General features: G+C 37.6%; 1 protein-coding gene across 7 annotated transcripts in view; it reads left to right on the top strand.

Annotated features, from left to right (window-relative positions):
* ANO2 (anoctamin 2) overlaps nt 1-23130 on the top strand; it is a 209877-nt gene that overhangs the window by 47362 nt on the left and 139385 nt on the right. For all 7 annotated transcript variants that reach the window (XR_013928773.1, XM_080391425.1, XM_080391424.1 and 4 more), the window contains 6 exons: nt 2833-2984; nt 4231-4285; nt 5161-5209; nt 8563-8618; nt 8868-8909; nt 14205-14269. Coding sequence is in view for 6 of the 7 variants with exons in the window: in XM_080391425.1 (XP_080247551.1) it covers nt 2833-2984; nt 4231-4285; nt 5161-5209; nt 8563-8618; nt 8868-8909; nt 14205-14269 (419 nt within the window). In the remaining variant the exon portion in view is untranslated. The remainder of the gene's footprint in view (nt 1-2832; nt 2985-4230; nt 4286-5160; nt 5210-8562; nt 8619-8867; nt 8910-14204; nt 14270-23130) is intronic.

The raw sequence follows: 23130 nt of genomic DNA, 5'->3' as shown, positions 1-23130 counted from the left end.
GCGAAGCGGAAGACATGCACTGTGTGTAAGGGAGAAGTTTGTCTGTACAACCCTTGCAGTCAGATATGTTATGGTTGAGAGCCTCTGTTTAAGATTAGGGGTATGGAAAACAACACAGATGTCATTGTGGGTGTCTACTATTGGTTGCCCAGCCAGGACGATAGGACCAATGAATTATTCTACAGGCAATTAGGAGAAATTTCTGGATCAGTTAGCCTTTGTCCTTATGGGAGATTTCAACTTCCCAGACATTAACTGGGAATACCATACTGCTGTGACAAGCAAGTCTGAGAAATTCCTGAAGTGTGTTGAAGATATCTTGTCACAAGTATTCAGTGAGCCAACTAGGAACGATGCCCCCCTAGACTTGCTGTTTGTGAACAGAGAAGGAATTGTGGGAGATGTGATGTTAGGTGGCCGTCTTGGATACGGTGATCACAAAATTGTTGAATTTAAAATTTTCAATGTAATGAGAAAAAAGGTCAGCAGAGTTGTTACTCTAGATTTCAAAAGAGCAAATTTTAAGCTACTCAGTGAGTTAGCAGGGTCTCCTGGGAATCTGCTTTTGAGAGCTTGGGGTTCATGAGTGCTGGTCAGTTTTTAAGAACCATCTTTTAAAAGCACAGGAGCAAGCAATTCCAGCATGTTGTAAGTCAAACAAGTGGGGCAGAAGACCAGCTTGGCTGAACAGAGAACTCCTTATGGAGCTCAAGAAGAAAAATAAATTGTATCATCTCTGGAAGCAAAGTCATGTTTCACAGGAAGATTATAGGGCTGTGGTTCACACATTCGGGGAGAGAACATGACAGGTCAAAGCTCAGCTAGAGCTGAAACTGGCCAGTTTGTTGTGTGAGACAACAAAAAGACTTTTTAATACGTGTTAACAGGAAGAGGAGGTCTAAGGAAAATGTTGGACCAACACTTGTTGAAGATGGTCACCTGAGAAATAGGGATGAATAAAAAGTGGAGACCGTCAATGCTTTTTTGGCCTCAGGCTTTAATATTAATGATAGACCTTGGGTTGCCTGGTCCTCTGACTTGGAGGACCACAACTGTGGGAAAAGTATCTTTCCATTTGTGGTCACTGAATTTGTAAGGGACTATCTGTATTAGCTGAATGTTTATGAGTTCATGGGGCCTTATAGGATTCATCCCAGAGTTAGAAGATGTTACAGCAGGACCCCTTTCAATCATCTCCTAAAGGTCTTGGGAGTCTGGAGAGGTCCCCACTGACTAGAAGTTAGTCAGTGTTCTTACAGTTTACAAGAAGGGTGAGAGGTAAGACCCAGAAAACTATAGACTTGTTAGTCTGATCTCAGTACCTGGAATAATTATCGAGATCATACCAGGTGCTACTGAAAGGCAGTTAAAGGACAATGCAATCATCAGGCAGTCAATATGGTTTCACAAATGGGAAGTCCTGGCTAATATTTTATATCCTTCTATGATATTTCCTGCCCAGTAGATGCTGAGAAGGTAGTAGATTTATTTTTTTCTGGATTTTAGTAAAGTTTTTGATAGTGTCCTTCACAGTATCCTTCTGGACAAGTTGTCCAGCTGTGAGATGAGCAGGTACATGATGTGCTGGGTGAAGAACTGGTTGAACAGCGGGGCTCAAAGGGTTGTAGCGAGCGGAGCTACAACTGGCTGGTGACCCGTCACCAGTGGTGTTCCTCAGGGCTCAATCATATGGCCAGTTCTGTTCAATATATTTATCAACAATCTGAATGCAGGGCTTGAATTCACCATTAGCAAGTTTGCTGATGATACTAAACTGTGCTGTTGACCGTCTGGAGGGACAAGAGGCCTTGCAGAGACCTAGGTAGATTGGAGTATTGGGCAATAATCAATGGCATGAAAATTAACAAGAACAAATGCTGGATTCTGCATCTGGTACGGAGTAGTGCCAGGCACAAATATAAATTGGGAGAGGAGTGGCTGAAGAGCAGCGCTGCAGAGAGGGACCTGAGGGTGCTGGTGGATGGCAAGCTCACCATGAATTGGCAGTGTGCCCTGGCAGCCAAGAGGGCAAACCGCTTCCTGAGGTGCATCCCAGTATAACCAGCTGGTCCAAGAGGGGTGATCATCCTGCTGTATTCAGCTCTGGTGCAGCCTCACCTTGAGCACTGTGTGCAGTTCTGGGCCCCACAATAGAAGAAGGGTGTTAAGGTCCTTGAATACATCTAGACAAGGGCAACGAAGCTGGTGAAAATGCTGAGAGGAACATCCTGTGACGAGGACATAAACTCACGTTTGGTAAGATTGTCTGTGTTTCAGGAAAAAATACCTTCATATCCTTGAGAAGCTCCCTAGCACTTCACAGCAATCTGAATCAGCAAAAGCTGTGGGTGCTTGCACTTCAAACTGACACATAGCCATCCTCGCTTCTGATGGAATGTGATGTGCTGCCAAACCATACTAGCAATTATTATCCAGGAATAATTTATTCTGCTGGGGAAGTACAACTGGTAGCAGGTAAAGGCCCTTCCTGCTTTGTCTGCTCCCTCTATTCCCAGTTACACAGTCGAATTAATTACTCTGCCTTTCTGTCATCTCCCTGCAGCTTCTGTTGTAGTTAGTAGGGATGTTTCTTGTTATTAACAATTCTGCGCTGAGTTTTCTTCTGGAAGTAGCTTGTGAAGGACAGCAACTTTTTAGTACTGAAAACCTTATGGAATCAGGTGCTTGCTGTTATGTGGAATGTATCTTCAGGGAAGGCATTTATTTTAAGTACAGATTTAAACACAGATATACAGCAAACTCTATCTTTTTTGGCCATTGTAGTGGATTTTTGGAAGTGCCATGCTAATCTACAATATTTTATTTACTCAGATGTATGAAATAACAGAAGAAGGAGGGATACTCAAAAAGTTAAATGAAATATGGTGCAAATTGACTGAACCTCTGCAACCCCAGGTGCCACGACAAGAAAATACCAACATGAAAAGCCTGTCTTACCCATTTTCCAGAGAGAAAATATATTTGTGAGTACTTAAAATTGTGATAAACAATGAAGAAATATATAACTTCTTATTGTAGTGTTGTCATTTTTTCTATCAGTATTTCAATCAAAATTCAGAAATTCATTATTTCTGGAAATCCTGAGGAAATATCCAAGTTGACAGTTTATTCCTATGTAATATTTCCAAGTGATAAAAGCATATGTCTGCATAAAACTAAATTTATTGAAGGACAAGTAAATAGATCTAAAGTAAATGAACATGCATTGGCTCTGAGTAAAGTTTCAGTGGATTAACAGAAATCTAAGTTGCAGAGACTTTCAGTGTCAACTTCCTTCTGCTGGATAAGGCATTGGAAGCAGTGCAACAAATAAAATATCCTTCTTTTTGGCTTGAATTGTAAAAATCCTACCACCAAATTGCTGATTATTTCGTTAAGGATATTACTCCCTGTTTTGAAAAAAAAAAAAAAAAAGCTAGTAGAAATCTGATAATATTTTTCCTCTTGATAGATTTATTATAGTAATGAAAACTTGGCTAATAATATGCTGATAAGGAATTCTTGACACCTGACCTTTCACTCAGGATAATACTGCTGGGCCCAGTGTGACATTAAACACTCCTTTTTTCCTCATGGATGTGTATTTGTATTTATGTCTGATAAATAAAAACCAGTAATAAATATAGTGACCCACCACATCATTTATTGTCCTGACAATTTTAATTAATACTGAATACAAGTCAAATTGATTGAGGGAAGTAAACTGGGAAGCTAATTTCACATATGATGATCTTAAGGTTTAAGGGAGTGAATAATTTCCATGGAACAGTTATTTGAATGCAAGTGAAATGTTGACTGGTTAGTTGCCTGGAAAAGAGCAATGAACATCTGCATTACACTAGCTGAAACTTAATAACATAACCTCAGAATATTATAGTGGTGAGAGTACATTTTAAGGAAGAAACTAGAAGGTCATAGTGTGTAAATAACAGGAAGCTTTTCTTACCCAAAAGGCATTTTACATTAGTTAATACTTTTGCGTTTTTATGTCCACCATCATTGTAATCCAGGTATAACGCTGAATGACTAGGTCTTAAATAGCTCAGTCTATTATGCTGCTCTATTTCATCTATATTCCCTTTAAACATCTGTTTTTCTTACTTGCTGTGGTTTCTAAATGAACTCTAAATCAGAATCTTGCATGTTATCTTACTTATAACTAACATGTCTAAAAACATAACTGATTTTTTTTTTCTCTCAATGTTTTAGGTATAACATTAAAGACAAAGACACCTTTTTTGATAATGCTACCCGCAGTCGAATAGTAAGTGAACAAAAGTTCATTTTCATATCATTACTTGTGCTGAATGGTATTTGCTTTAATAGTGAGTGTTGGTAACTACTTTGCTGATTTCATTGGTTTACACATTTCTGTGTTCCTGGAAAACACTAAGCACTCATAAGTATGTAAGAAATACTCTTCTGGAGCTGCCCAGTGGTCCAGGAGCAGGAGATGTTATGTAGAGAAACACAGCTACTGATTCATCTCCATTGTTCAAAGCTGTTATTAAGCCATACTTCCTAATCTTTAGCTAGATTTTATTTCATAAAAGGACCTCCTCTACAATCCTACAGTAACTTAGCTTCAGCAGTTTTTGGTGAAAAACCTGGTGCCGTGTTCCTGAGATTCTGCTAGATCTCCAGCGAGTCGGTCAGGCAAGATTTCTCATTACATAGGCAATGCCAACTCCTCCCTAACATGCTATATTCACCCATACATGGGTTTCATAGATGTAGCATATTTACTGATCACTTCATGTGCATCTTATATGTTATACTTCCAAATGTGAAAGCTACTGTGTTTTTACTAAGTCATTTTTTAGTGTGATTTTCTTTGATGTAAAATTCTCATTTTAACTGAAGTCCTTATATTTCAAATAGTTTTATAAAGGATGTGACACAGCAGGATTTAACCTACAAATGTTAGGGCAGGTAAACCACTAGTAAGACTTGCCATAGCATTTTTAAGTGTTAACTAGTTCCTCAAGTCATGCATTTATATATGAGTGAAACATATGATTTAAATGTATGTGCAAATGCATGCTTCCAAAGCCTCTTCTTTTAAAGTTTTGTTTTATTGCTAGCTCTGTGATGAAAATAATGCTAATTTGTGTGTTATATGACTGTTTTTTTCTATAGGTACGTGAAATTTTGAAGCGCACACCTACAAAGGCCAGAAACAGCATGGGTAAGTAAGGAGGGAAGATAATGGTATATGTTGTTTTGAAAGGAATTGTTTAGGTATCTTACAGATTATTTTTCTAGCAGAACACAAAAGTATGCTGGCATATTTTCACAAAAAGTAGAGATTGACATCAATGCATTTTCTGAGGAATAAAATCAGACTTTCTGGTCCATGATTTGAATAGGACATGGTAATGGGAGCTTGCTTTCCATTTCTACAGGTGCAGGATTTGGCACATAACTTGCATTTCATGAGTTATTATAAAATTGGATTTGATCATTATATGGTCTACTTCTGAAAATTCAGATGTCAGCTAGTGTATGTTGTATTATTTCTACCAAGAACATAGTTTTCTGCCATTTCAATAGAATAATACATTTTTCCAGGTTATTTTTATCACTGCAGCTTTAAAAACTATGTCCATGAATTGCATAGTGAAATATATGACTTAATGAAGACTGTCTTGAAAATACCGTATGGTACTTTTGGGGTAACCCTGAAATATTTGGAGCTTTTGTTTTCTTGAGGTTCAGAACATATACAAGTGTACTTATTCTCTTTTCTCTACTCTTTTTCTTTCATCCAATGTGATATCATGGCACGTATTTCTCCAGTGGTGAAGAAGTGATAGTGCTCCTTGTCTGGCATGTTTTCTGGAAGTCCTTCTGTAAGCTTGGCCACTTATGTGCAGATCACAGTGTCCTAGGGTAATGTGTCTGCAAAGAATAAGTGTGCTATAGCAACAGATTCCTGCACAGCCTTGGTGTAACTTTGTGCAGTGAAGCTGCAGTAGCAGACTTCTTTGGTACAGCATCTGGAGTGGAAAATAGATTAATTTAAGTTTCCCTTAAATAGTGGCAATTTTTAAAAATCAAAGTATATATATATATATAAACCAACCAAACAAACAAAATACTTACTCTTTTTCAATCAGAAATACTTGGTTTTGTCAGTACAAACATTTAAATTTATGATTATTACACTGTTTCCTTTAAAAAACTGAAAAGATGGTTGAGAAAACGTCAGGCACTCTTCATTTCTAAAACGTTGTTCACTTGGTGTCTGTTCACTGTTTGCTCTGTGTTGTTCTGTTTTGATCGGCTCAAAAAACTCGAGTGGGGCAGTAGAGATGAATGCTGTCTTGCTGGGTTGCTCCAGCTGGCATCCAGGGAACTCTCTTGGTGACTGGGGAGACCATGCTTTCCCTGGGAGCTGCGGAGCCTGGGCAGGTACATGTCTCCAGAGTGCAGGATTTTAGACACTAGGCAGTGTAAGGTACATAAAACAAGAAGCCTGAAGTGCAGCAGGGTCACTAGGCCTGTTGAGATAAAAAACAGCCCCCAGAACTGACACTTTTCCAGGGGATCCAGAGAGACTGTGTAGAACCTGTTGAAGCTCTTAAGACTTTGCAAGCTGTTGGGCTGAGAAAAAGCTTGAAAGAAACAATAAGGAATTTGTCCTACAAGGACACAGTAGGAAGGAAAACAGCACTTTCCTAAGGATTTTTTTTTTTTTTTTTTTTGCCTCTTACTTAAAGTTTTCTCTATTTTAATAGCTTGTTCTGGTTTATGAGTGTAATGCAAGCCACCATTAGAGATAAATCACTAGTAGTGATTTTTCAGGCATTTTTTTTTTCTTTTACTCTAAGGTGAAAATACAGGCTAATCCACTTCAAGCTCAAGTCAGCTCAAGATCCCATTTGATATGAAGCATTTTAATCCTCCTGTCCTTCCCATCTTCCTGGCCCATAGCCAAAACGCAATTATGCATTGCATTTGACCTACATTCATTAATTGTTTTGGACTTCTGAGATCCTCCCCCCAAAGTCTTATGCTTCATATGTCACTAAGGTTTTCCCATCTCACTGGTCTGAAGACTTAGAATCACTCACCATGAATGGTTTAAAAGATTTCTTTAAACGTCTTTGGTTTACCGTGTTGGGGTTTTTTTGTGTTTTTTTTTTTTTTTTTTTTTTTTTTCTTCATTATTTCATTGCTTATTGTGCATAAGAGGTAGGACAGTGATGTTGGAAGTACTTATAGCAGTCTTTGGTTTTCATAAACTTATGCTTCATAAAATAATAACAACACTTGAAACGCATTTGCTGGTTGGTATTTACATCTGAGTAAGGTTGAATCTGATGCCACTTCTATGACATTATACAAGGAATGCATATTTTCCTCTAGCATAACACTGAACCATTGCAAACTTTCCAAACATGGAATGGTTTTGGTGGAAGACTTGACATCATCCAAACATGAAGATTTCCTGATTCTATTAATGCATGTAGTGATAAGGGTATTTGCCTTTGTACGAAGGAAGAAATTTATTGGTAATTCCTATCTAGCATCTCTGACCAGAGGTTGTTTTTTTTTCCCAAACATTTCAGAATGATAGTTGTGCAATCTGAGTATGGAATTTTTTTTCATCCCCAAAGACAAGCTAGCTGGTTACTTTTACTGGCCATTGAAAGCAAAGAGATCTGGAATAAACTACTAATCCTAGCTTTAATTGTCATCTTATGGAGTGTTTGTTTTCATCTGCAGAGATTGACGACAGAATGGCTATAAAGTCATGGGTCTTGAAAGTCAGTAGTGGCCTTGTGTACATCTACAGGTGCTGTAGACATTAGCTGGGGATTTGGTTGCTAAATCCCTTGTAGCATGTGGTCACTGTGATAGTGCCATGTCCCTGTATCTTCCTGTACCTTTGACTAGGCTTCCTCTTTGCAATCTTCAGGACTCAGCAGTTTTTGTCCTGGTGCATCCAGCTTTCCAGTGTAACCATGAATTTGGTGAGCACAAACTGATCTAACCCCCACAAACAGGAGTTGTTTCAAATTCAAAAGGCTGGCCTTATGTATTGATATGAGGAAGGGTAGAAAACAAAGCACTTGGTTCAGTGAAAATGAGACCTGATCTGATATTAGCCAATAGATAGTAAGAGTTACTTCAATCACAAACTTCTGTCAAAGTGGTTTTTTTTGTTTTGTTTGGCTCTGTCACTGGGGATCCATGGTTCTGATCATTGTCAAGCTTCAAGAAGGACTTCCCAGGTACTTTCCTTCTCAGACACATGCCTCTTTGCTATCAGGATGAGAAAGTGGTTAAAACAATCTTTGTATCGTACTGGTTTGCTCAAGAAAAAACATCATATGGAAATGAGCCTTTCGGTGGCAACATGTTTTCCATAGCCAGGTACTTCTAGGTTGGTATATACTCATCTTGACATGATTTTGAATGCTTTAAGTAATGCAGCTCAGTTCTCTCTGTAATGTCATGAAGTGAAATCTGTAATAATGTTTTCTATTTAACTGTGCTCACCTATTAACCATCTTTATTTTTTTTTTCTTTTAGGTATTGGCACATTAATAGCAAACAATGTTTATGATGCAGCATACCCACTTCATGATGTATGTATATACCACTGAAGGTCTAGTTCTCTGTATCATTTAGATGTGCATAGACATTAATGTTTATTGCCTGTGACAATGAAAATATATTTTAAGTTCTAAATATAGTATATTTCTAATATGAAAACACATAAGTACATTTAAAGTTGTGACCTAAAAGTAAAATAAACAATGTAGGAACAGCTGAGCAATCTTTTATTGGATTTTATAGTTTTTTACATCAGTTATTAAATTATTTTTGTTCTCTAGGGTGAATATGAAGGCCAAAATGGTGACATGAATGACAGAAAGGTAAAATAAATTGCAAAATTAATTTCATATTACTTTTAATGTGGTAGATATGAATTAATGTTCTAAATGCTATTGAAAAGCATTAGCCAGTGTTCAGTCAAGTAAATGTTTTTTTACAAATGTGTATATTTTTTGCATTACTTTTTTCCTGTACTTCTGCATATAAAATTCTTTTAACAAGACTTTTTTTAAAGTCTTCTTCTGAAGTATTTCAGCAAATTTAATTTGATATTTACATCTTGAAATGCTCCAAGTTTTGTTGCGTAGACAAGATTTTTTCAACCTGTCCGGAAGCAAATGTTGTTGAATAACTTATATAATTATTTTTTTCTGTAACCAGATAGTACTACAGAACAATGGTTACTAGACTAAAACATAGTTGTATTTTTCATTTGATTGTGCATTCAGTTGAATTTAATTACATTTCTAAAACTCTGCCTCCAATTATTTTGTAAATAAAAAGTTTCTAGCTATCAAGACTTTTGAAAATATATCACCTACTATCTGCACAAGATAAATGGATGCATAATCAAACACTGTGAATTCAGATTTATTTAATACATATGATTACTATTAGAAATGAGCCAAGCCATTTAATTACTGTAATTCATTAAGATCCATTCAATATTGTTCTCTTTGCTCATCTTTTTCCTTTATATACAAACAATAGGATAGGAAATGAAGAAAGGGAAAATTGTGGGGAGGGAAAGAGGGGGAAGGAAGAATGAAGAAAAAGAAAATGTTTGGAAGCCTAAATTATTTACTATACTAGAAATTAAATTGAATATATTCTTGGTGACTTGTAAATTATTTCATAGATGTGTTTAACTCTGTGGTATTATATGTTGGTATGTGCCATCTGTTGCTTGAAGGAGAGGTAAGAAAATGCAATTAATTTGGCAAAACACAGTGTAGTTCTCAAGAGTGTAATTGCTACAGATGATTATTTGATGATTTAAAATGAAGACTGAGTTTATAGGTCATACAAATAAATCTGATTTTTCAAGTGCTGGGTTTGTAAAAATTTGAAAATGTAATCTTTGTAGTTTTAGGCAAATAGTGTCAACATTCAGCCACTAGATGTCTTCATGTGCCATGTACAATTTAATTTATTATATGAACTACGGTAAGCAAATGAGACAAAGCTGGAAAATGAACTATGAAGAAACTTGTATATTTATGTTGGTTATTATGAACTTTCTGTTCATGAAGAAATTGTATACTCTGCACTTGCAGAATTTTCTCTGAATAAGTAATTGTGATACAGTAATAGACTCTGAAAGTCAGCTACATAGTTTACTTACTTACAAGGCTAGCAAAATTTTTAAAGAAAAGTAAATGAACATTAATCAGTGAGGGAGGGGATATTGGGTACTGTGAAATAGGGGGAAGAGGGCCTAAAAGGTCTAGTGTCTGGAAAAATATTCACCCTACTAGCTGTATTTTGTGCTGCCTTCTTTTTATTCTGCCTATTAGGTTCAGTTATGAAGTGTTAAGTATTAAAAACATAAAAGGTTCTTTCCAGAAATACTTCATTGATTATTCACATATGTCTCTGCTGCCCAGCCACTGAATGTGCTGTAGTATTTCTATGCATAACATCATCTGTTTTCTATCTGAATCTAATAGTCTCAGTGTTTAATTTCCTGAAAAGCCCCGATCAGGTTTAAAAGAAAGGGGGGCATTTTTGAGTTGGTTTTGTTGTTGTTTTTTTTTTTTTTTTTCTTTTTCTCTGCCCCCTTTTATTTTGTCCATTTTAACTTATCCGTATCTCCCATTTCAATTGTCTGCTGTATAAGCCCAAGCAATGATGAATTGAGCCTGTCTGGCTGGGTACATATGCCAATAAGGAAGCACAAGTAATGAAGGTTTATGTACCAGTTCATAATATAAAGGTTAATCCTTATTAACTCTCTTCAGGATTTCCTTGGAGAAATGCACAGTGAAACAATACTTTTGCCACATCCTATGAGAATAAGAAATCTGCAGGCAATGAAACCCACTCTTTTCCTAAGACTGTTGATTGGAGTAAAGGAATTTCCCTGTTTTAGTGTGACTTCTGCTCTAGAAAAAGATCTTTTTAAGAAAGCTGTTGCACAGCAGCATGGTATTAATTTGCCATGAGTATAAACACTGACTGGGTCTTCTTTAAGCTTCTAGCCCACTGGCAACTTGTAACCTTTCGTTGCTAGCAATATGTTTGACATTGAGAAATACATAAGGGCTTTGTTACCTATCTGGGAAATACACTGTTGTCATTATATAGTACAACATCCCTAGAATATTAGAAGCAGATTGGAAAGTGTTATTTTAAACTTACAGAAAGTACTGCTTTTAAATGAAGCTGATAAAATACAATAAACTATATTACAAAACTCTTCCTAGAATTCCTTTCAATTTAATAAATATCATGAAAGGAAGCACATTCCAGCTTCCAGATTAAGCTTAATCTTGTAAAATTGCAGTGCTGAGACTGAGGTTTAGTGTGGGCAACACACGCGAATGGAAAATATTCATGCCATAAACTCACCTTCAGTGCTATGGCTTTTGGAACCAGAGTAACCAGTGTGATTCTGTAGTCTGACATATTGCCATAGCAGCCTGTCCCTGAACTGAGTGCAATTTTAGAAAGAGCTGTCTTCTGCTTTTCAGATTCTATTCTGTAGCTACATTCAAAACAGCCTTTAAGTAGTTTTAAGGATAATAGCTTTAACTGTCTTGGTTTGTATATTTCAGAATGCGTTTATTAGTACAATTATCTATGGAAATAAATGAAATTGTAGCTAATGCTGTGAGACAATGTAAAGGGGTGATTTTGAATAGGTAACCACAAGCATTCATATGAAAATATCAATATGGCAGCCAGGGAGATCCTCTTCAACTGCTGTTGAAGCCAAATAAATTCAAACCTAGTATCATCGTTTCTTTCCACAAGTGCAAAATATTTTGAGTGTGCTCTGTGAGAGCAATAGTCTAAAAGCCAAGACTCCACACCCCTGGAATCTCATTGCTGAATTCCCAATTGCTTCAGCAGTTTAGTGTTTACTACCTGATCTATGAACAAAAAATACTTTACACTTTATCTTTAATAAGTATGCAATGGCATAGCTCTGTTCACTCAAATGGTTGCAAGCCAGTTTCCATATTCTGAACAATAATACTTCATCAGGTGTGTGTCTGCAGGATCCAAGTCTTACTTGCTCACTTGGTATTTATTTAGTTCTTTCATATAACATCCACAGGAGGAGAGGCATTATAAACAGTAGAAAAATATGATTGGAAACCTCAAAATATGTCAAGATAACTCTGCAGTTACAGTATCTGAAATTTCTCCATATTTATTTTAATTGTGCTGTTAATTTCATAAGATCATGTAGCATGCTGCTAGCTGTCAAAATGGGCCATTTGACAGATGCAACTACTGATAATTGCAGAAGCTGTATGTACTTTGTTACCAACACCCTCTCCAGCTCTTGCTTGTTGTGTACTTGTGTGCATGTGGTTCTTGGTTTGTGTCGTCCTCCCCAGCAGCCTTACAATTTATTGTCCAATCCCAGCCAGTTTAGAGAGGAATAAAAGGCTCAAAGGTAGCAACTCAGCAATTACACTGCTTCCCATTTACTACAATTTCCATGAGACAAGCAAAAGACAATCAATTAGTGCTCACAGCAAAGGAGGAACTGAAGTATGATAATGTCTCTTGGAGCCAGCAGACATTCCACACAGAAGCTTATTCTCAAAACACAGGTTCATCACTACTCCAGTTTTACTAGGAATAACATGGTGCCTTATTTTAAAGCAGCTGACCTCTCCTATGCTACTCTTTTTCTGGACGCCCTCCTCTTCTTTTTTGAAAAGAGGGACAAAAGGCTTAACAGCTGTCTTTTTGGATGATACACTTTTATAATCTATAAACAGTTATGTGGTTAATTTAGTTGTATTTATCATCATATTTGGTTATTTTTTATTATTTTTGATGCACTCTGTACTTCAAGAAATAGTTTTCAATGAGCATGTTGGTTTAGACTGTCTGCAGTCCTTTCACAGCTGAAAACTTTGAAAGGAATATGAACAACTCCAGTGGTTCCACTGGAATGTCTTACTGTTTTGCATGCAACTGCCCTGATTTTTATTTTCCTCTAAATATAAAATATGGCGAACAATCATGTATCAAAAGATCGTGCTGATATTTCCTCTGAGCTTCTTTAGGTTTTCACATAATTCTGGAAGGCTTCATTTTTTAATATCCTTTCTAGATTATTAATAGATTCACACACAGTTATAAAACATACTGCTATCAAATTAACTCTTTTACCAAATTGTTAATTGCATGGTAATTTCTGTGCAGCAGCTGGCTTTTGTTCCAGAACAGTGTGATGTCTTTCACACCGTAATTACCAGTTTCCTTTGCAGCTCTTGTAAAAAAGTGTCACAGGTTTCTTTTTTTTTTTTTTTTTTGAAAGTTCAACAAAGGTGTGATCTATATGACACAGCATGAAAGAGGGAATGAGGAAGACTATCCCAAGTCCCGTGTCTGTTGCAGTTGAGTGGATTGTGGTTAATAAGTTCCCTTTTATCCCTGACTGTTCCCGCTGGATTCCTCCCATTGTAAGATGTTTCCGTAGGATCTGTGCCTTCCTTTAAGCTGTCTATAAGCTGTGGGTGAGTTTGCTTTTACAACAGTAAATGTGAACTCGTGTGTCCGTGTGCAGCATGGAGAGAGAAGGGGCTTTTACACAGGCTTTGCTGGGTGTAGTAGCCTCAGGAGCTGAGCAGGAAAGCAGGCTGGTTTTGACATATTTATTAATTCTTGGTATGTTTTTACATACCAGTTGACCAGTCTGGAACTCTTACCTCAGTTCACTTCTCCTTGGACCTAGAAACACTGGTCAATACTTATCTATGGTATGATTCCACACATTAAATAAATTAAATCACAGAAGAGTGTCATACTGGAGGTAGGACTATTTCTAGTATCTTTCCAGAGACTTCCACAAGACTACAGCCTCTTTTGTTTTGAGCCTTTGTGTTTAACATTACTATCTAATACGTCAGGTGAGGAGCGGGTAGGTATGTGGAGAAAGATGTATGTATACCATCCTTGTATTGCTGCCTTGGTTGGAGTCTGCCATAACCATCTGAAAAATGTACTTGGTTTGCATTGAAGCACGAGAAATTGCTTGTTTTGGTACATATATTTGTAACTCTTAGAAGATGTTTGTAAAAACAGATGGGATCACGTGTTACAAGTTAATTTTCTTTTTTGTTTTTGTTTGTTGTGGTTTCTTTTTTTAGTTGCTGTATCGAGAATGGGCAAGATATGGGGTATTTTACAAGTTTCAGCCTATCGACCTCATAAGGTAATACGGACTTCTATAAAATACTAAGGGACCTGGTTCTTAGCTGATGCAGACTAATTAACTTCTAATTACTTCAGAAAATGAAAACTTGGATTGATCAGAGCATTTAGAAATGCACTCACTGCTTTTCTGTAGCTCTGGTGATATTTTACTGTAACAAAAATATGGTAAACAGTAATGTACCTTTGTTTTTGTATAGTGTTTATCCTCGGAAGATGTTTTTGTATAGTGTTTCTCCCTGGAAGAATGTCATACTTCAGATATTTTTGTTTAAAAGTATTAATTCCTTCAAAAAAGAGTAATTGCCATTTACACTGGTGAATTTTTATTGGGGAGTACGGTCACAAAATCTGTTGAATAATCAGAAGCTGGTGTTCACATCATGAATCAGTGTGAAAGTATTTAACAGTTCTGAAATTCATTCGATTCTTTTTACTCCTGGTTTTACAAGTTTTATTCATCTGAACACATCCATATGTGTTCCCAGTGTTTTTCAAAAATTTTGCATTTTTACATTACAAACATCGAAGAAGTTGGTCTTAAAATAAGACAAAACAACCACGTTTTTTAAGGTATTTCCACAATATCTCTGCAAGAAAGTCAAACAAAAATAAAACAATTTTTGTTGTATACTATAAATACTGAGTAAGGAAAAGGAAATGTTTGTGAAAACTGTTGACTTGAAATATTGCTAGATATCTGTCTAGGAATAAATGAACTGTGATATTAACGAACAAACAATAGGGGGAAAAAAACCCAAATCTGTTTCTGGATAATTTGTATACATGAGAAAGATGACATTTGTTAACATTTATCTTTCAAATAATCAAACTCCAACTAGATTTTATTATACGATCTGCTTCTACGTGATTACCTGCTAAAGCTGGTGTTAGTAAAATGGATAATCAATAACCTTTGTAAAATGTATTTATTGTGTTTTGAGTTAAAGTTGAAATAGTGCATATAGTTTTTCAAAGACTTAACCACTAACTTGTAACATGAGCAGAATTGCTTTTTGTTGGGAGTGAGATGTTTCAAATTTTCAAATTGTAGTGTGACCATCAAATCTTATTGAGGTCCTGCAAGACTTTGAAATTTCCTTTTTTCTGCCTCAGTGTTTTTGTTCAAGATTTATGTCCTTTTTGAATACCAGTTATTCCAGGCCAGGCTACTGTATGAAATAGGTAAACTCAGAATGAGGTTACAACACTTGGTATGTTAGTAAATATTACAAATGTTAAGTTAAACTGTGGCTGGCTAGAGGAATTATCAAGTTTTACAAGACCTGGCAGCTCAGCTGAATTAAAAATAGTGGTACATCTGCTTACATTCAATCTTCATTTGTGTTTTGCTGTGTCCATTATAATATTTCACTATAGCGATATGATTTCATAGAAATTCTGTGGTTTAAACTTCTCTGAGAAAGAAAAATAAGGACCAGACATGTGCAATTGATTCTCTGTTCTCAGAGATGATTTTTCTTGCTTTTATCTTCCATACTTTGCTTGACTGCAAGTTTGACTGTTACCACTAAAATAAATGTGGTTTTTATTTTCTGGGTAATGTTAGAGCTTTAGAGTATATATACCTGAAGAATTACCACCCTCTCCTTTCTGCAACTGAAATAGATTTTTGCACTTCTGTACCGTGGGGGGTATTTGAGCTTAGTCTCAACGTGGATATTTATTCCCATGGCAAACATTAGCCACACTTCATGGATTCTGAGAATTTACTGTCATCCTTCTTTCTTGGACTGATTAAATTATACCCAACATTTTTTTTTTTCTTTTGCTTATGGAAGCACTGTGTAACTTAACAAGTTTACATCCAGGCTTTGATGGACAGAAGAAACAGCATATATTTTGCTTTATACTTAGAGCCTGTTGTGACTGATGTTTTTAAATATATTAACTCTGTTGAAATACATTGCTTAAATAATATTCATATCCTCACATTATTTAGACTTTTTAGTCTAATTTTTATTACAACTTGCAACAGTGTAAATCTTTTTAACTATTCCTGTTTTCACCTTTATTCATTAAGAATGCACATTGAAAATAATTCTTTAACCAAAATATCTACGCTAGCAGAGCAGGTATGGCACTGTGGAATTATTAGAAATCATTCGTGGTGCCTCAGCCATGCTTCTGGCCATTGCAGTTGTTGCCAGTTCCCAAGTGATTGCACGCCTGAGCTAGGGACCACATATGTGTTATGCTCAAGTCTTGGCACAGGGGATTCTCTGAGGTCTCTTCTCTAAGGTCTGGTATCCTGGGTGAGCACTAAACTTCATAATCAGTCTTAGAATATTTTCAAGTAATTTATAACACAAACCCAAATGAAAGCCCATTACGATATTTGCTGAGAGTTCCCTTCACCTCTGTGTCTTACACCTCTGTGTATTCTGCTCTGGCTTTAATGCACCTCTTTGGGCTATAGGGAAAAGCTAATTTCTTTTGTAAATTAGGAAATGCAGTCGTGAGTGAGGAGGATTTAGTCAAATGAGAACATGGTGGGTGTTACAAATTTCTATTCTACAGCCAAACAATTTCACTTCAAAACTTTAAGGTAATATATAGTGCAGCTTATGCAGATAGTACAGTGTGTACTGAGGGTTGATTGTAAAATGTATGTAATACCGTATCTCTCAGTGCTCCTCCGGATATTAATTAACATTGCTTAAAACAAAGCCTGGCTGATGCAATGCTTTATTTTGAAAAGCATATGAATGTGTAAAAATAGCCATATGAGTTCCATTTTTACCTTTCATATGTGCCTATTTCCAACTCAGATGAAGAGGATGATAAACATTTTTTGAGAGGGAAATTAAAAAATTTTTGTTAACAGATATCCTAGGCTAGAAAGTACTAAAAACCATTTACCTCCTCTTTTCAGTCACCCTTAGGTTTGGAATGCAAGGGTGATATATTAACAACTAGAGAATGAAAGCTGCAGTTCTAGGACATGCAAGGCTCTAGAGGTCAGTCTGTTATAGTTTTTTTTTTTTTTTTCTCATTCTAATTTAAGTATTGCTTTATAATAGAGAGGAATTTCTCTAGTGTAGCTTTCTTGTAGGAATGCACTTATCAACAGTAGTTTCTCTCAAACCTTGTAATGTAATATAAAAGGTGCTGTAAAAACATCTGTGGTTCAGTGATTCTTTTCCATTTTGCTGATGTTCTTTTCTCAAATGAAGATGAGTTAAACCTCAGTTTTATCAATTTCTGCAGTTAATGCATTTATTAGTTTCCTAAGGGGGAATACTATTGTTGATTCAGAGATGGGAGAGTGTTCCTTAGGAGTTTTATGAACCTGCATAAAGAACATAGGTTTAATGATTTTTTAAATAAATGTTATAGTATGTTAATCAAAGTTTTAACAATGTGATTCTAGAATTAATAGGCTGTCTTTAGACCTACCCTCTGCTCAAAGCAGGGCTGACTTGAAAGCCAGATTAAATTGCTAATGAGTTTTGAAATCTCAGGATGGAGGTCACACAGCTTCTCTGGGCAACCTTTCTGGCACTGCACCACTCTCAGGGGGAAGGCATTTTTCTCTTGTCAAGACCAAATATTTCTTGGTACAACTTGCAGCCATTACCTCTTGTCTTTTAGCAGTACACCTCTAATCAATTATAGCAAGTCAAGAAAAAATACAGTGAGTATAAGAAATACAATAGAATTTATAACATATTATATTTTTGGTTGAATGCAACCTTTATCACTTAGGAGTTCTAAATGACAGATTAAGTAACTATGCTAAGGTTACTGATATAAAAAAGAGGTGGTTATCCTTCTTAGACAGAGTCCGGGAAAATAGGCAAGTTGTCTTCTTAATGGACATCTTGAAGCACCTGCAGATGGGAACTGATGTATGAACTGGAATTCTGGATATGGGACTATCGTCATAAAAGGGAGGTCCCCTTTTGTTATCTTGTTACTAATATAAGATTATTTCACTCTAGGGAAGTCAAGTAGACACCTAATTTTTAATTGTGGTGGATTTTATTTTAATATCAGTGCTCTAAAAGGTCCTAGGTCAAGTCATCAGCTCCTTCTAACCCATCTCATTTTTCATGTTTCTATTTATATTTCCTGTTGCTAGGACCTCACCTAACTTTTTAATAACAGGCTATATTATGTATAGCATGATTACTTTCAAAGCTCCGCGTGCCCGTATATGCTTATCTTGCTGTAAAGCCTAAAACGTGGAAGACAATGGAAAGATTAAAACTGTGTGTACAATAACTCTTTTTGCAGCAGTAGGTGGAAAAGTGTGTTAACCAGAATATTATTTATAGTGTATAGCATGTAAATCAAAACTTGGGAGTTTCTGTTACTCAAACTGTCTGCCTAATATATCTCCTCCTTCCTATTTTTAACTATGTTTTTATTTGGTATGGAAAATTGTTTCAACTTCATGTGTGATGAATTCTGGCCCCTCGTTGCAGTGTGCCCGTGTTGAACCTGCTCTTGACTGAACAGTCACCAGTTCCCCCCTGCTCCTGGATTTGAATGTTGTCTTCCTAAAGAACAGCAGCCTGTAGCTTTCTCTTCCAGGCAGTTTTTAAAACAACGACAGATCTATGATGTTCAGAAGTTTGATTGTTTCAGCTCTGGCTACTGTTGTCCTCACTTTCAGTGCCTTGGGACTTGTGTGGTGCAGCATCCAGTGAAAGCAGTCAGGACCCAGAAGTGTTATTACTGGTTTGCCTTTTTACCTTTTTTCTTCTTTCATTAATCTTCAAAACAAAACCCAAAAATGGGTATATCTGTTTACCCTACTTGGATAGGGTAGTTTTAAAGGAGCTATAAAATAAGAAAAGGGGTGTTCTGCTGAAATGGTGTTTTTACTGACTTTAGAGAAAAGCATTTCTTCCTTAGAAAAAGTGTAGTTATGATCCATTTCTGGTATAGCATTCCTCTAACTGTGGCCATCTAACCACTTAATACATTAGCAAATCGCTGCTTCTTTCATTACTGTGCTTTGTAGACACATTTTCATCTCTTGAGAGAGAACACTTGTCTCCACATACTGTCTAGAACTCTCAGAACTTGAAAATAAATGTTGGCAGTGCCCTTCCTAATTCCAGAGGTACGCTCAAATGTTCTTCAATCATTGTTTATGCAGACTTCGGGGCTAGTGGTCCTCAAAATGCAGATTCTCCTGTATGTTTTAATTCCTCTGCTTCCTTGTCACTCTTCTGTTCTTGTGAATTAACCTAATCAAACATCTGATCTTTATTTTTTATGCAGTGTAACCACTGTGGCAGAAAACAACCGTGTAGGATGTGGTTATCTCACAGGGACTGAACAACCCACTGTAATGCTTGCCTTAGAGCTAAACCTAATCAGTCCAGACTAATATTTTAGGAGAGATATATGTACAGTGCCCCACACTGTGGTGGGCTGGCTGACCCAGCAGGTCACTTACACTTCCCACAGTCGCAACCCACACCTATATCTTTTCTGAAAGCCAGGTTCCAAAGCAGGAATGGTGAGGGCTGCCTCCCATGTACAGCCAGCTGAGAGCAGTGAGCTCCCTTCATACCCTCCCTCTGCAGCGCTCACCTGATGATCACCAGCTTCCATAGGGCTGCAGAGAGAAAACTCCACCATGGAAGATGTGCAGGGTAATATCCAGTTCCTGATGCTTGGAGAATAGTGCTGTTATAAACTTTTCTCTCTGCTAAAGCACCTACTAGGTCAGGTGGTTATTTGCTACCTTCTAAGACTTCACGTACGGCGTGGGGTCTGTACACTATTACAACGAGGAACGTTCCTCTACCTGACAGTTTGATTCCTTTTTTAAGAGAAATGCCCTTTCAGTGGAAACCAATTACGTTTCAGGCTTACCCACTGATTCTTTCCTTTCATAGCCCCATTTCTGTACTGTGTGTCAGTGGGGTGCTCCTCGTTTTTCAGGGTTCCCTTTCCTTTTGAGGGAGGAGGGAGTTTACTTTCTTTCTGGATATTAGTGATCAATGGGTTGAAAGTGTTGTGCTTTCCCCCTTAGTCTAGTGAATTATTCTTCTGAGAACAGTGATTCATGGAATCCTGGAGAGGGTCCCCTTATGCCAGGTGGGTAACGACAGTAAAAACCAGTTCTTGGTAAATCACTAAATGACTCAGTTCCCACACAGAAATATGGGAACACTATGCAGTTTTTCTCTGACTGTCTTTAGCAGGCATATATTCAACATTCACAAGATGCTGAAGCTATATGCAATGACTTCTTTTTTAGGAAAAAGAAAAAGCAGCTTTAAGCCTGGGAAAATGCAGTAATCGAACAAACATAGCATTTAAGTAGAAAAATGCCCATGAGCTCCACCAGTAACTTTGGCAGTAGTCCATATAGCTTCCTTCCAAACCTCTGCTGAGAACGTGCCTGAGGCAATAATCTGAACATATCTTCTTGCTATAACCCTTTTACACTGGGAGTCCAACATCTTTTTATAGTTCCAAGGAACTCTACAACAAATATTCATTCCCAACATGGGTCACGTTCAACTTACAGTTCATCATCATTAAAGCACTACGTACAGTGGGAAGTACTATTTCAACATCCACTCAGCCTTGATGTTGTCCTTTGTTCCAGTTTTTACAGCAGAGATCTTCCTGGAGGGAGCCAGAAGCAGGTGGGACCCGGGAGCATGGTCTAGCTGTTGAGAAAGGAATGTTTTCTCCATCACTGCAATTCTTTCACCTTTCCAGTGTCTATGTGACCTCATTACCCCTCATGACCCCAGTTTATTTAAAAGTTGACTTTTGTATCACGCCATACATCCATTAAATGGACTGTATATCCGATGCTCGATGCTAGGACAGCGTTTTTCATCTGAAGTTGTAGGGAGTTTCCCCTCCATGCCTGCAACTTCTCATCACAGGGCTTACATGAGTGCTCCAGCCTGTGTTTATTGCAAAGCAGAAGGTTTTTGCTCGTGGTGCATAAATCACTGAAGAATTTGTATTGAATTATTTTGCTGGATGCAGGCCTGTGACTGGAGCGAGATGATTTACTTACAGCTCTGCATTTCATATACTTTGACAGTCCTGTAGGAAGTCTCTCTCTCTCTCTCTCTGTTTTGGCAAGAGCTTGGCCTTATTTATTGGTGCTTGTATGAGAGAGAGAATTTTAAACCAGTAGTAGGCTTGTATTGCAGTGGTGAGGAAAACCAGATCCCTGCTTTCTGATAAACATAATTCCCAGGCTTCAGGTCACTGTCTGAGCACTAAATCCTCATTACCATCCAGATTCCTCACTCCTTTGGTGGGCTTTTCAAAAGCTACATCCAGCAAAGGATATGCATATTTGCATCAGGACTTATGCAAACCCAAGGCTCTGAAGACTGAAGTTATAAAGATTTTTGGTGCCCACCCTCCCTCCCAACCCCCCCACCCCGACCCCCACCATCCTCCCCACCTTGGATTGTGTAGTTTTGTAGGCAGCTAGAGTTCAGTTTTATCTGTGTGCGGAACAGACGGGCTAAGTTCCACAGTGCCTGTATGATGCTTGAACTTCATAGCCAGAAACATATTTCTTAATGGACTTGAGTCCATTGAATTATTCCCAATCCAACAAGTATCTTCGGAGATGATATTAGTGTTTTTTGATAGGAAATTAAAGTTCTTTTAAACTGGAGATGCAAAAGCCAGAAGTGGAAGCCAGATTTGGAAAGAAAAGAGCAAGTCCTGCACATTTTTATGTACAAGCATACAAATATTTGTAGGCATCTAGAGGTGCGTATGGCTAGTAACTGCAGCAGGGAATAGAAACCATTGCTGCATTTGGGTGGTTAGTTCTGTTATTTTTCTTGTAAAACTGCACTTGACATCTTAAACACTGTAGAAATTTCTGGCTATGACATGCTGGGGTGAGAGGAAGTCCTTTTCTAACTCCTTGAGCACTGATCAGGGATTAAGACCAACATTTGTCATCTGATTTAAAGGTATACCTGAATAATAAGATGCTTTGCATGAGGATCCTATCTCTCTCTGCACGTAAGTTACATTAGGACAGACCATAGCTTTGTCTGATCCAGTAACCTGTCTCTGACAGTGGACAAAACCAAGATGACAAGGGCAGAGATTAAGAACTGGGCGCCATGTAACAACTATCCCCAGAAAATACCCACATAAAGAAGTTTTCCAACATGGGAAATCTCTGGACTTCCACAGTCAGTACAGACTGGAGCAGAAAAATCAACATTTTAATGCCATATTGAGCAGGTGATTATTGCTGTTGTGTATTGCTGTCTTGGTGGAATAGCTGCAATTGAAGTGCTCAGAGATCACAGAATCGAAGAATGGTTGAGGTTGGCAGGGACCTCGGGAGGTCATCTGGTCCAAACCCCTGCTCACAGGGCTGTCTAGAGGCAGTTTCCCATGACTGAGACTAGATGCTTTTTGAATATTTCTAAGAAGGGAGACTCCACAACTTCCCTGGACAACCTGTTCCAGCAGTGCTCGGTCACATGCTCAGTAAAGAAGGATTTCTTGATGCTCAGAGGGAGCCTCCTCTTTTTCTGTTTGTGCCCTTTGCCTCTTGTCCTGTCACTGGCCATAACACAGAAGAGCCTGGCTCCGTCCTCATTGCACTGTCCCTTGAGCTATTTACATACATTAATAGGATCCTTCTTGAGCCTTCTCTTCTCCAGACAAAACAGTATTAGCTCTCTCAACTTTTCCTCATATGTGAGGTGCTCCAGTCCCTTAATCATCCTTGTGCCCCTTCACTAGACTGTCTCTGGTTTATGCATGTCCTTCTTGTGCTGAGGAGCCCAGCACTGGACACAGTACTCCCACCGTGGCCTTGCCAGTGCTGAGCAGAGGGGAAGGATCACCTCCCTTGCCCTGCTGGCA

The sequence above is a fragment of the Falco punctatus genome (assembly GCF_963210335.1).
Source record: "Falco punctatus genome assembly, chromosome: 6".
Classification (NCBI taxonomy): Eukaryota; Metazoa; Chordata; class Aves; order Falconiformes; family Falconidae; genus Falco; species Falco punctatus.
The sequence above is the reverse complement of the archived record's forward strand: the minus strand, read 5'-3'. Positions and strand labels throughout refer to the sequence as shown.